We start from the raw sequence: 14,159 nt of genomic DNA, 5'->3' as shown, positions 1-14,159 counted from the left end.
TTTCTACTCGACGGTAGCTGTTACGCCCCCTAGCGGTAGAGGTATGAACTTCAAAATAATTTCCAGTGTGTTCTCTTGTACACTTTAGTGGTAAAATTTTTTAATGCAAGTCTCGACGATGAGTGTATCCTGAGATATAGCCGCTTACCTCGCTTATTTGCCCACCCTGTACACAACCCAGTTAAAATTGTCAAAATCGGTTCAATGTAATAGAACCAGTCATATATATATATATATATATATAGTCAGCTGCTGGGGGTACATGTAACAACAAAGCATAAGCATAGTTCATTGGACGGGTTAAACTTATTTGAAGTAGTTCTTACTATTAGATTGGTCATGACTATTCATGGCCCATCAGAAAGAAGCCTATTCCATTCATATGTGAAGCGTCCAATGTCCACCTAACGGCTTTTCTGTAACGTCAGTTGACAGTTAATCAATTACCCATTTCCCAAAATGAATTTGAATAAGCTGTCTTTTACCAGTGACTGATTTTCAATTAGTATAATTTATGAAGGGATGTGAACACTCATAGTAAACAACATTAATAATATAAAAAATCATATTTCTCAATGAAAACTATATACAGAAAAATTCAAATCTTGATTAATAGCCCATGGATTAAATGAATAATCCTCTCGCCCCAAAATACGGTCTCCATATAACGTATCTCTCGTCCTCAATATCACTATTATTGTCACCAAGTTCCTCCATATGTGATAAAAGGTCATAATAGTAATTGATACCTCTTGGAAGGCCTCTTTGAAAATCTCTCCATCCCATAGGTTCCTCATTTGATACTTCTGGAAGGAATATTTTCTCAGTTCTCTCCGCGACAAGTTTGTTCCTTTGTTCTCTATCATTTTGGTCCATCATTGACACAAGCTGAAATGAAAAACAACATTCTTTAACACCTTATCACCACATTTTTTCAGCTTTTCTAAATAAAACAATTAACACTTCATAGTTTGCTGTGATGATTGCAATAGATTGTGTTCACGTCCTTCATAATGCATTCTAAAATATACAGGGTGACTCACCGGGATGGCCTATTAGACGTTTATGGAAAACTAATCATAATTTTGAGCTGAAAATTTGCATATCGGGGTTTGAGACAATGTTCTTTCTCCCTAAAATATTCTCAAATCTCTACAACTTCCGGTTTTACCGGAAACAGACTTCGACTGCCTTATTTCAAATGGCACACCCAGTATATTATTGCATCATTAGATAGCTTTTTTGATGGCAATTTCGGCAATATGCCATACCTTGGAAAAAACTCAACGGTTCATGAGTTAATGGGATTCTTATGAAAAAAATGGTGGCGATGAGGACTGACATATTTTTTGATATTACTGCAGAAAGAGCTTTTTTCAGAAAATTTTTTTTCTTTTTCTATTCCGCAAATACGTAGTATTATAAGACTGTTTGCGGTTTGAGCCAAAAATGTACAGGGTGTTTATAAGAGGATCATGAACTTGGACAACTCAAATTCATCAAAACTCAAGATTTTCAAATTAGAATCGATATTTTTTATTATTTCAGTCGATACTACGTCCAAAAATAGTGGGGGTTACTTAAGCAAACCCTATACCTAAAATGAATACTTTAAGAGTTATCGAGGAAGAACTTTAAATGAGGAAAAACCGCTATTTATAACTGTGTGGAGTAGTCCGCGATTTCCGAAAAACACAGAAAGAAACTAAAATTCGATGTTTTCATAACTAAATTTGACATATCAAGAATTGTAATGAATTATTCGTAATTGAAAATTGTATTGGTTTATGGATTTCTCAACAATCCCAACGAAAAATTAATTAAAATTCATGAAATGTAAAATTTAGTTATTCATTTTCGAAGATATTTTTAATCCATTATTCTTTTAGTATTTTTTTGTTCATAATTTAAGTCATGTATTTTCGTTGAAGTTTTAAAATAATACACAATATTATACAGGGTGTATAAGAATAGTTGCGAAAAAATTCAGGGGGCGATTCCTGGCAAAAAATTGGGTGGGTCTTTCATATATACTTTTTTTTTGATCCTCCCCTTCCTTAGTTAAAGCCCCCCAAAAGTAGTTTTTAATTTTGACACGTTTATTATTGTTTTTTTAGTTACATGTATTTTATTTTTGTACCAGTTTTCAATGAAAATATCGTTTTGACATCCACTTATTGGAAACATTTGAGGTCGAAAATAATTCCAACCTCCACAACTCAGGCATATTATCTCTTGTTTTTTTTTCTCGTGAACCGTGAATTTCAGAAAAAAAATTACAAGAATCTTATTTGTTAAGATTGGAACAGTCTATCCAAATATAATTTTTTTATTGTAAAATATGAATAAAAAAAAAGTTATTGAGAAACAAGTTTGAGGGGTGGTTTTTTCTACCCCTTGGAATCATAGAGGAACACCACCAAAAAATTTTTTGAATGCATTCTCGTCCGCAAAAAATGTCAGCTCAATTTCATTTTTGTGAATTCTTTGGTAATCAAGAAAAAAATTAAAAACTACTTTTCATCTTAAGAGGGCGGTAACTAAGCGGTAAGGGGCTCAAAAAAAAATATATATATATATATATATATATTAAAGACCTATCTTATTTTTCAACAAGGAATCACCCCCTAAATTTTTCGCAATTATTCATAAACACCCTGTATCTATTTATGTACCTATTTTTATTGAAACCATTGGAATACACTTTTCGTATACATATAAAAGAGATAACTCCTGAGGACCTAAGAACTGTTCGTTATAAAATTGTATCAAAGAAAAAGGAGAATACCCCACACAGACCCTATTTGAGACACTAGCAAACACTGGATAATAAATGCATTATTATTGTAAGATACAATATGTATTATATTTAATTATAAAAAAAACTTATATGTGTATTTTTCAAAAGGCTGAAAGACCTTAGGTCGTTTGCCAATTGTTTGTTTACAGGCAATAAAAAACTGTTACTACTATAGATAGAATACACAATTTTTCTTGATGAGTATTAAGTTCTTGACTTTTTAGGCAATAATTTCAATCTCTCTTCAATCAATATTAACACGTTCACTGCGGTATGTATCCTTGGCGGCATGTGTTGTGCCATAAAGTTCGTTAAAGTTAGTGTGGCAGCAAAAACATAAATGGATTACTCCAGTGCGATACCCGATACCGATATCCCTAAATAAGTTGTTTTTTCACAGATCCATATGAAGTAAATAGCAATTGGTTCCTATTGCAAAATTCTACTTATTCGAATAATTATCAGGACACATGCTCCTGATGTCCATGATTGCCTGTTAGTTAGATGGAGCTCAAATGAAATTTAAAACATGAAATGGGCCAAATCTATGGTCGCAGTGAACATGTTAAATGATAACACACGAGATTCACATTCAACTATCAAGATACCAAATATAATATGTACAGATGGGATAGCCGACACAAAATTTACAATAAATTATGCAAAGAACTTCATAACACAATATCATAAAAATAAATTAAATCAACTTGAATCTCTCACCTTTTTGACCATGTTATCAAGGGCCATTGTTGGGTTTTCAAATTCTATGTGTCTCCTACAAATTGGGCATTGCTTCTTCTGTCTCTTCCACCTCATTATACATGAACTACAGAAAGTATGACCACAATTTAATGTTGTGGCCTCAATATATAGTTCTTGACAAATACTACATTCTAATTCAGAAGCCTCCAATTTACATTTTAGTTTTGTCTTGCCAGAAGCCTCTTCCATATGTCTACTTTTCTTCACATCAGATTCTTCATCTACTTCTACATTATTTCTTTTCTGAGCTCTTTTTTCAATAGTAGATGATGAAGACCCCAGGGAAGATGAGTGACCAATTTCAACATCACTTTCTAAAAAAAAAAAATGGATTGAAGTATAACAATCAAAATTGTTGTTATTAAATGACAAAATTTAAATAAATGCGAAAAAACTATAAATGTTGAACTAGATAAGTATTTTAAATGGCTGTGCTATAATAAGTTATGTGTTAATGTGGAGAAGACTGTTTATATGCTAGTGACACCAAAGACAAAAAAATACACAGCATTAATTTATTTATGAACGAAATTGAACTAAAAGAGTACAAGTACTTAGGTCTGCACATTACTGATAATTCAACTTGCAACAGACATGTTGAAGATAATTGGTCAACATTCACCTATGATTGGTGCAATTAGGAGATGTGGGAATCACATGAATGGATGCACAAGAAAATTATTGTACCATAGCTTTATAGAACCACATCCTTCGTATCTTATTCCTTGCTGGGGTACAGCTACATACTATGTACTACAAAAACTTTCAAAATAAAGCAGTCAAAATAATATATCAACTAGACTACTTCAAGCCGACAGTACAGGTTTATAAAGACACTAAAATAATGAACATTGAAAAGATAACGCTTCTCGAACAAACTAAGTTAATTCATAAAATAAAGAAAAAACTATTAAAAACCAGCACCGTTCTAGTCCAAAATCATAACTACCATAATTATGAAACAAGAAGAAAAGAGTAACTAAGAAATGACTTTGCCAGAATGACTAAAGCCTTGAAATCTCCCATTACTAGTGGCATTACCTCGTATAATCGAATACCAATACATCTACTAAATGCCACCTCGATAAATCAAATGTGCCATAATCTGAAACTATATCTTATGTGATTTAGTCTTTACTTAGATGATATTTTTGTTGATAAATTCACAAGTTTAGTTATTTTTGTACTACTATTGTTCTTATATTATTGAGTTAATACTATTTTGTTGGTCATTTTGTTATAGGCTAAATCTATTCATAATGTAGGCCCTGGTGCCAGTATAATAACAACAATCTTTTGTTATTATATTATTATTAAAATATAATTACTTTACCTGAAAAAGTTTGTTCTATATCAGCTTCTTTTCTTTCATAACTTTGATCATTAGACACAGTAGGCATACTATTCCTTCTTGGTGAAGTCATTGGTTCAGAAATTGAGTCGTTATCAATCATTTGTGCCTCTGAATATTTCAAACAGATTGTTCCTCCAACGAATTCTATTAAATCCCCATTGTGTAAATATGATTCATTTTTAACAAGATTCTTGTTTAATAAAGTTCCATGTGTACTCTACGGAATAATACATAATCAGTATTTACCTAAATTTGTCAAAATCTATAAATGGTTTTAAAATACAATACAAACTTACATTATCCTGTAAAATCCATGACGCATTTCTTTTCTCAATGTAAAAATGTATCCTCGAAATTGACGAGCCTTGAAGAACATAATCAGATTTCGGACTTCGACCAACTGAAAACTAAGAAAATTAATCAACAACAATCAAGTGAAATGTGTTTTCCTAAAGTTTTTTCTCACCTTTATTTTAGAAATTCTGACAACTTCATTATTAGCAAGATTCAACAAACAAGTATATTCGCTCGTTGCCATGATTTCGGGAGTCCTAGAATAACTTTACGAAATTCAACAAATCTCAAAACATGGACATAATACGACTTCTGTTTCACTTTTACATTTTCAAGAACCATAACCAATAACAATAACAACCATAGACATATATTATTATTCTTGTAGTCTGTGATTACTCTAAGTAGTCTAAGTCTATGATAACAACTGGGGCAAGTTCGGAAAGTCAGCGGTCATGCTCCTTTTTTTTATACTCTATGTAAATGAGCGTGTTTGTGGCGCCCTTATGGACAGTATATAGAACTAACGATGCTGATTCTGCGCATTTGGCGACTTAAATCGTAATTCGAAACAATTTCACAATTTGAATAAAAACCTGCACTGAAAATTGTGAAAAAACTGTAATATCAATAAGAATTACAGTCTGTAATAATTCAGAGAGGTTTTGCATCCAAGTTATGGTGGATTTATGCACCAGTCCTAAGAACTAAGACTAAACCTAAAAACTAAGACCTAAGAATTGAACGCTAACAAATCAATGAGGGCGTTTATGCACGTTTCCTAAGAACTAACACTAGCAGGCCAACTGTTAATTAAGAACTAAGGGCTCAGGTAAAATATAGAAGTACATGTGCGCCGCATAGAATTTCAATATTAACGAGTACCAGTTTCTATCATTTTATGTTCTTTATTCGTGTTTATCGATAAAAAGTATTAGGAGTATTTGAAAAAATTAAATTAAATTTTTTCACAATAAATATCAACGTCAAACATCAAAGTATTGAACAAATAGAAAGTAGTTCGAGCACGTGCGCATGCCTTAACTAAGAACAGTAAGAACTAACAAGAGAGTGCTTAAACGCCATTGAATTCTTAGGTTTAGTTCTTAGTTCATAGTCCTTAGTTCTTAGTGTGCATAAATCCACCATTAATATTTTACCTCAGTAATAATACTCAACGAAAATTAAAATATTTTGTATTGCACATAATTATATCATTGGATATTCGTAAACAGAAATTAATTAGATAATTGAATCATATTAAATATATCGTATTGTATCAATTAACTATTGAACATTTCATTTGGGGATTGACAATAAAATAATAATTTCTGTTCAATCCTTATCACAATTCAGCGAATCAACATAAGCGCTACGCCACCTGATGACAATCAGAGTAACTGAAAATGTTGTCATGGTTATTGCCTCAGAGGTAGTCAGTCCTTTTCATTCCTCTGAAGTTCTTACATTCTGCTTTGTTTTTGTATGATATTCTACAAATATTTATATTTTTTTAAATCATTTTAATAGTTATGAGTCGTTCGAATCGCTATTGTTCAGTTCCTCAGTGTTCTCCCTGGCAAAAAAGTTCAATATTAAGTTTCATTCTTTCCCTCAAACTGGTAATAAATATCGCGTCGTGATGGATTGACAAAAATCTTGGCAACTGAAACTCAAAGTCGATGAACCAGTGACAAGAAATATGAAAGAATATCCCTGCATTTTATCGATGATGATTATTTTTATCGAGGTAAGCACTGATAGTACATGAAATTTTAGATTATATTTATGGGGATAATAATAATAATCGTTTACAAATTCCAGTTCTACACAGAAAATATGTTTGAAAAAGACTGCTGTGCCTTCCAGAAATCTTCCTGTTGGATCTACTACCACAAAGGAAGAACCTGAATGCTCTAGTAGTAGATCTGAAAGATTGAAACGAAGAAATATCAACAAAGAAAAACTTGATGGTCATCAGTTTAAAATAGAGTTGATCAGCCCACCATTTTTAAAAGATAAAAACAGTTGAGTGACGAGGAAGCATTGTTAAATGCTAAAATAGCAGCTGCTCAAGTACATATTGAAAGAGTCAATCAGCGTATTGAGATATTTAAAATTTTAGGAGGTAAATCGCAGTGGTCTCTTGTGAAGCAAGTTGAAGATATATTTACAATTGCTTGTGCTGTAACCAATTTGTCCAATTCAATATTTGCAGAACATGGATTTTTAAGGAATTAGATTACTCAAAAATGGGAAACAGCATTTTCCAATTAGTATGCAGCAAATGGATTAGTTGTTCATTAATTGATTCTTCATGAAAATCATTTATAACAGACAATAAAAAATCATACTGAATTTTTTGTTTCTAAGTCTTCAAATCTAAGATACCTTTACACAATATTGGAAAAATTCCTCAGAAATATTTCGACATTGTAACGTTACAATTGCCCATGAGACTCTAAGACTAATTTCTAGGGGTGGTTTGGCTTATTTGGCAGCAAAACTCCTACCCAGGTTTTTACAAGTTTAATAAAAGTAAAATATACAATGATCGATCCTTTCACTCTAAACAAATAATAAAATAGAAATTTAAACGATTTTAAATGAGTTACTCTGCTACTAGGATGGAACCTCTTCTGTAAATTATCTTCAGCTTTCTGAACACCAATTCTTATCAGGAAGCTATAGTACTCCAGTCCTCATCCAACGAAGTTGAAGTGATAATGCCAGGTATTTCGCAGGAATTCTTTCAGATTCAGGGACTGAAGTGGTCTAACATACGTACTATCCCAAATTCTGTATCTCAAGGAAGAAGTTCTTGATATCTTTCAATCCCAAGAAAGGTTTTCTTTGTTCCAATCTCACGGGAGGTTTTGTTTGTTCAAATCCCACGGGAGGTGCGAGAATCCCGACACAATTCTCGCCGATAAATCAGATTCCGAGTCTCAAATTGAATTAATAATGACTGAAATCTAAATCTTAGGTACGTCTCAATAATCATTGAAAATCTTTCAGAAGATTCTCTCTAGATCCGCGCATCTGCGTTCCAACCGATGGTACACGATATGATACGATTAATTGACAAATTACCGCGTCTTCAAAAATTCCAGTAGCGTAACATGGAATGAAGCGTGCAAAATCGTTGCAACATGTACTCTGAAATTTTAAATATTTTTTTTCAGGGCTCACTGATGATACTTTTCTATCATCATTTTAATTATTTTAGAATAGTCTTATAATATGTTGAAATGAATACATTTCATAAGTGAAATATTTTCAATTGAATTCTCATTATTTTTGATAATTCATTAGTCAAGCAATAATATAATTGGATAAATAGGTATCAATATGAGTGGTTTAAAGTAACCTAGTTAAATAAATTTATTTGATTAATTCGATTTAATTATTTTATGTAAATTGAGTTATCTCTTAATAAATAAATAAAAATGGATATGCGACTTTCTATAATATCCCTAAGAATATTCAATACATTAGCATTGTAATATTTTGTTGGGACTGTATAATTGAAGGGTAACGTGAAATGATCAATTCGGATAAGTAAAAGAACCTTTCAACTAAAGTTTATTAGTCATGCAAATAACATGTAATATTTTTTTTATGTGACCAGCATTTAAAACTTCTTCACCTTCATAAACACTTCTAGAAGTGTTTGTGTCTTTAGGATACCCCAATTATTCTACTAAACTCAGTCTTGCATTTTGGACCTAAAAAAGGTACTATTAGAATCCTGTAGTATAATAATGTTGATTGAACCGTTCACATATTATATGCACACGATTGTTATTCGTCATTTTTCGAAGTCTTCCATCCTTGCATAACTTTCAATATCACTAGACTGAACTGAAACAAATGATGATACCTACCGCCTTTACCTAAAATGAAAATATTATATACACACTAACACACTTGTTCACTATAGAAGTCTGAAAAGTTTTTATATTTATTGTAAAATAAAATTTTAATAACGCAAATGCACACACAACTAATAATACAACAAAACACTCCAATGTCAACATTTATAGTTCTACGTCTGCTCTGCTCACCTTGGCGGTGCATTCTTATTTTCAGATAACTATATCTATGAAGGGCAATAATTATAATCACAATCCTATTGATCCGTCGGCCGACTATTCTCGAACTTTCTACAATCAACAACTATCGACCGACTTAACAATCGTCAAGTATGCGCAGGCGTGTATGCGCCAATACTGATAAAACAGTCGGCCGATAGTTGGCCGACAGATTAGTTTGAATGTAATCGGGTAGTCCATCAAACTTTTTTATCGGCCGATACTGAATCGCTGTAGTGTGCGCATCTGCATTCCTCTCCATACTGATTAAGAAGCCGACCAAACTATCGGCCGATAAAAAGTCTGCAGTCTGCGGGGGCCCAAAAGCGTACGCAGCGTACTGGTGCCTTTGGTGATCGGAACGAATCTAGAATGATATGGACAAAGAAGACGAAGGCGAAATCGAATAAATTTAGTGAAGGAGTTGACAGTCTCATTGTAGTCTCTGGTATAAGTTTTTTAGAATCTGAATTCTTGTCCGAAAAATTGCGTTATGTAATGAAATTTGGTTGTTTAATGAGTTTTATTACGTAACGTAACACAAATGACCAAATTCAGTGGTCAAATAGCTTCAAAATGAGGCAGTCGAAGATAAACATATTTCGATGATCTCAAGGAATTTATTTCAACATCTGTGGAACGTGTGTTCATTTTTTATTCATTAATCCAGGGCTCTTGTATCAGCCCTATATCAACATGCCTTCTAGATGTTCTCCAGCATAAGGCACTAGAGGCTGCCTTCGAGTGCTGGAGGTTTATCTGAAGGCATGTCAGACATCTGCCCCTTATGAGGAGGTTGGATGTCCGCTAGGCTCTTCGGAAGGAACCGCAGGTTTTTCTCCGTCGGACCCCCCTTATCACGCCTTTGCGGACCAGCCCTCCCCCAGAGCTGGTGGTCGGTTTTTTGGCCTCTTCATTGCCTGGAGGCTTCACCACCTTCTCCTTTACCTCCCCTTTGGGCCTTTTCGGCGCCGGACCAGAGGTTGAGGCCTGAAAACTCGGCCGTTGTCTTTAGTCCCTTAAGGCGAAGATTTGTTTGGCCGAATAAGTTGTTTATTCGCCAATTTTTCGCTCTGAGTCTCCGACCGATGCTCTATCAGCCGAGATGACAATCTCGAGCATGGGTCCTGATGGTCCCCTTCGAAGGACTCTCCAGCTGAAGGTTTTGATCCCTGCGTTCGGATTCTCTACCACCTTGAGAATTTCCTCGGTGGAGAGATCATGACTGTCGGGGAGATATCCGACCAGGATCTCCGGGTGAGGCAGTTCTGCCTCTTTGGCTATCCTCAGGTCAGCTCCCTCCCAGGGTTTGAGTTTAGGCTGTATGCTTTTCAGCCACTCCACAGTGGCTTTGTCAGAGCATGTCAGCCCAAGCCAGCCTGGCCTCATATGCAGTTGCTGGAACGTAGGCGTTATGGCGTCCTCGTTCCCCAGCGCAATGATCTGTTCCATTAGCGATTTTTTGATGGCCTTTAGTTGGTCCATTTTCAAAATCACCTCTGGAAACTTTTTGTCCATTATCCTCACCTTCAGACCAGCGCTAACCTGGCTGTGGGTGGGCCCACCTGATGCAAGAACCTTGGGAGTTCCCGAGGGCTGAGCCCCGGAAGCTCCCGAGGGTTGTACTTTGGACGCACCCGAGGCCTGAGCCCCGGCAACTCCTGAGGACCGTGTGACTTTTGAAGCCTCACATTTGGCACTCTTAGGCTCCTTGCCTTTAGGTGTGCTATCCTCTGACCTAGTTCTCTTGGTCCCTCGGCCTGTTGTCTGCCTTGGACCAATTGGTTTGGAGGCTTCTTTCCTGGCATTGTCAGGAGCCATCCCTTTCTTTATGAGGAACTTCATCCTCTTTGGGGCGGCCCCGGAGAGTCTAGGTCTCCTGACCGCCAGCTTTTCGAGGCCAGCTACGACCTCTTCATCGCTGCTCTTCAGCAGCATTTCCTCCGCCATGGGGTCAGGACTTGCACCCTGTTCCTCAGGCTGAGCGAGGCTTTGTTCTTCCTCAATCATCTACGGAATCTTCCGAATCATCTACGGAAAGCCTCTTCTATATCCATCAGACGAATTGTTTGCTGTTTCCAGGGTCATGAATCCTCACCAATTATTTGTTCTGCAGATTTTAATTGGCATAAGTGAACAAACAATTCAACTCTAACCAACTGAGTGTGAATATGAAACACGGAACAAAACAAATCAATACCTTACACCAAGAGCAGAAAAACGAATAGGCCAGAGATGCTTTGCCTACCTAGCCCCAAGAATATATGCCGCTGTTCCAAAGGACCTGAAAAATATCGGAGAACTTATTAAAAAGAGAAAAAAATTGAAAAATTGGGTAATTGATAAGGGCAGAAAATATTTCAATTCAATAATAAATCCCCAATAATTCACACCATTTTCAATGATTTTTACTGAAGGAGATAAATGGATAACTTACTTACCGAAGGCAACCTTCCTCCAGGTAAATATATTGACGTGACATGCAGTGAGGCATGATATATTGTACAGCAGGGTATGGGGAGTCGCACCGCATTGGTCAGTGTCAGTTGATCACTGTCCAACTCTCGCCCCGAGGAGGCTGCAGTGAACCATGCCAGCACAGACCTTGGCATGGCTGGGGTTGACTAATTCCCCGAGAGCGTACATGTGTGATAACGTATCATTAATATATTAGTATGCTTACATAACACGTGCTACGCACTCGTTTGCAACTTACACGTTCATATAATAATGATGCCTTATCCCACTTGTATAGTAAATTACTATTATTTTTTGCCTCAAAAAAGCAAATACATAATTATTCAAAAATATATTTTTTCATATTTCTTCTATTGTTATTTATTCAGGAAATATTTTTTTTATAACTATTAATAATATTATATCATTATTAATAATTAATTAATATTTAAAATATTTTGTTTATTTATTCATTTCTTCTATCTATAACTACTACAATTCGAGTAAAAAAGCTTCTACCACAATTCAGTAGGTATTATTCAAATACACAGCAATTAAATGAAGAATAATCAATAATCAAATAATGTCAATAATAAACCTAACCCAACTTTTGGAAGTGACAACTGACAAGACAACCCCTAGAAATGACTGCATGAACCTTAGAATATAGATAGAAGGAACGGTAAACAAACATTCGAACCCGATCCCGAATACAAGAGAGATGAAAGCTTAGACGCCCCAATCACAACTGAGCTAGCCGAATTGAAAACGTTGCCAGATCTATTTTCAGTACGAAGGAATGAACGAAGGAGAAGATCAAAATTTATCCGAAACAAGTATACTTGCCACAATTTATCAATTTATCTGAATAGATAAATTGTCGATGTGGCAAGTATACTTGTTTATGGTGGCAACGTGCATTCGGAAATTCTGTCATTTGGTTCTTGCTTTAGACCACCTCAGTTGGCTAAATCGTCGTCATTCCTTGTTTAAATTATTTTGTATTTTCATTTATAACCATTAGAAGTCATATTAGATATGCCTAGCAAGTGTTTTTTGTGTGGTTTCACTTATATTGCGGGAGGTGAAGTTAGTCTTCACAGGTGAGTTCCATCCATAGGCGTGCAGAATCCTGATTTTTTTCCTTAAAGCATATATTCAATTACAATTAAAAACAATCCAAAACTAATTTATACGACTAATAAATGTTTTTTTAAGACTTCCTTCGAATCAACTCGAACGAGAAAAATGGTTGCAGAGAATTTCTTGGAACCGACCGATGTTGGAAAAAAAAATTTTCTTTGCTCAAATCACTTTCCTGAAGATGGCTTTCGACTAATAAACCTAAGAAAGAGGCTTATCCCAGGCAGTTTGCCTTCTCCTTCTGAAAGCAAATTAGAAATACCTCTGTAAGTTGTAACGAAAACTTTTTTTCATAATTTGTCATATTTATTATAATTCCTTGCAATATCATCACATAACATAAAAAAAAAATTGTAGGACCTACTCAGAAGGGAATGGTATTGAAGCACAGGACTCGACAGAATCTGATTCTAAAACACAATCACCACCAAAAAAACGATTGACATATGAGACTTCAACTACTTTTATCTCTCCTTCAAAATGTGCATCTTCTAGCTCTAGTGACAGTAAGAACCTAAGGCTTATCCAAGGAGGTTTGCCTTCTGAAATTGATGTTGTGACTTACATTTCAGGATTTGTAGTTACAAAGGTCGTGAGTAAAATCAATCAGATTTGTGTGTCCATCCTGAAGTCAAACAGCACTGACTCAAAACTACAGTTGAGAAAAACCTTGGGGTATCTTACCAATGCCTCTCAATTTGTAGTTGATATCTGCACTCAGGCTGAAAAGACATTTAGATGGACAGAAAGAGTTTTTAACATATTTGATAAAAATTATTCGAACTTGTTACTCCGTCTGAATTTTTTTGTTTTAATTTTTAATGAAATTCATAATACCATTTGTATATTTAATGTTTGACATACCATGTAAAAATTGATGGTAAATATATCCCCGACTTCTGCCTATACGCGTAGGATTTATCCTCGCCGTCGGCTTCTCACTTCTCACTAAGGCCCAGTTTCACCAAATGCTTTAATCTTGACTTGGCTCTTAAGTGAGGCCTTAGATCACGATTAATGTAATGTATAGCGTTTCACCACACTCCAAAGCGCCATTTAATCGACCAATCGCGATTTAGCACTAATCGGCCATTTTTGGAGGATTATAACCTTTCACGTTGAGATTAATAATTATTAATCAGTATGGAACTCTTGTCTATGTAATTATTTTTCCGGAAATTTCTAATTTTTGGGTCAATTTTATCAAAATATGACTATATGTATAGGCTCAATTTTTCCCATTTAAAATACACGT

The 14,159-nt window shown here is 34.8% G+C and overlaps 1 protein-coding gene across 1 annotated transcript; it reads right to left on the bottom strand.

Annotated features, from left to right (window-relative positions):
• Positions 1-551: 551 nt before the first annotated feature.
• LOC123676390 (E3 ubiquitin-protein ligase CHFR-like) lies at positions 552-5,578 on the bottom strand. The gene is made up of 5 exons (XM_045612269.1): positions 5,383-5,578; positions 5,213-5,323; positions 4,896-5,133; positions 3,521-3,876; positions 552-888 (listed from the first exon to the last, which is right to left on the bottom strand). The coding sequence occupies exons 1-5, from the start codon at positions 5,452-5,454 to the stop codon at positions 625-627; spliced, it is 1,041 nt and encodes a 346-aa protein (XP_045468225.1). The 5' UTR covers positions 5,455-5,578; the 3' UTR covers positions 552-624.
• Positions 5,579-14,159: the final 8,581 nt, after the last annotated feature.

The sequence above is a fragment of the Harmonia axyridis genome, chromosome 3 (genome assembly GCF_914767665.1).
Source record: "Harmonia axyridis chromosome 3, icHarAxyr1.1, whole genome shotgun sequence".
Classification (NCBI taxonomy): Eukaryota; Metazoa; Arthropoda; class Insecta; order Coleoptera; family Coccinellidae; genus Harmonia; species Harmonia axyridis.
The sequence above is the reverse complement of the archived record's forward strand: the minus strand, read 5'-3'. Positions and strand labels throughout refer to the sequence as shown.

What these genes read in the sequence shown, in the direction of transcription:
- LOC123676390 (XM_045612269.1), bottom strand. Translation starts at nt 5,454, where the DNA reads ATGGCAACGAGCGAATATACTTGTTTGTTGAATCTTGCTAATAATGAA. An exon ending in TCAGAATTTCTAAAATAAAG is followed by an intron (nt 5,324 to 5,382) that starts GTGAGAAAAAAC and finishes TAATTTTCTTAG; the next exon opens with TTTTCAGTTGGTCGAAGTCC. An exon ending in CATGGATTTTACAGGATAAT is followed by an intron (nt 5,134 to 5,212) that starts GTAAGTTTGTAT and finishes ATTATTCCGTAG; the next exon opens with AGTACACATGGAACTTTATT.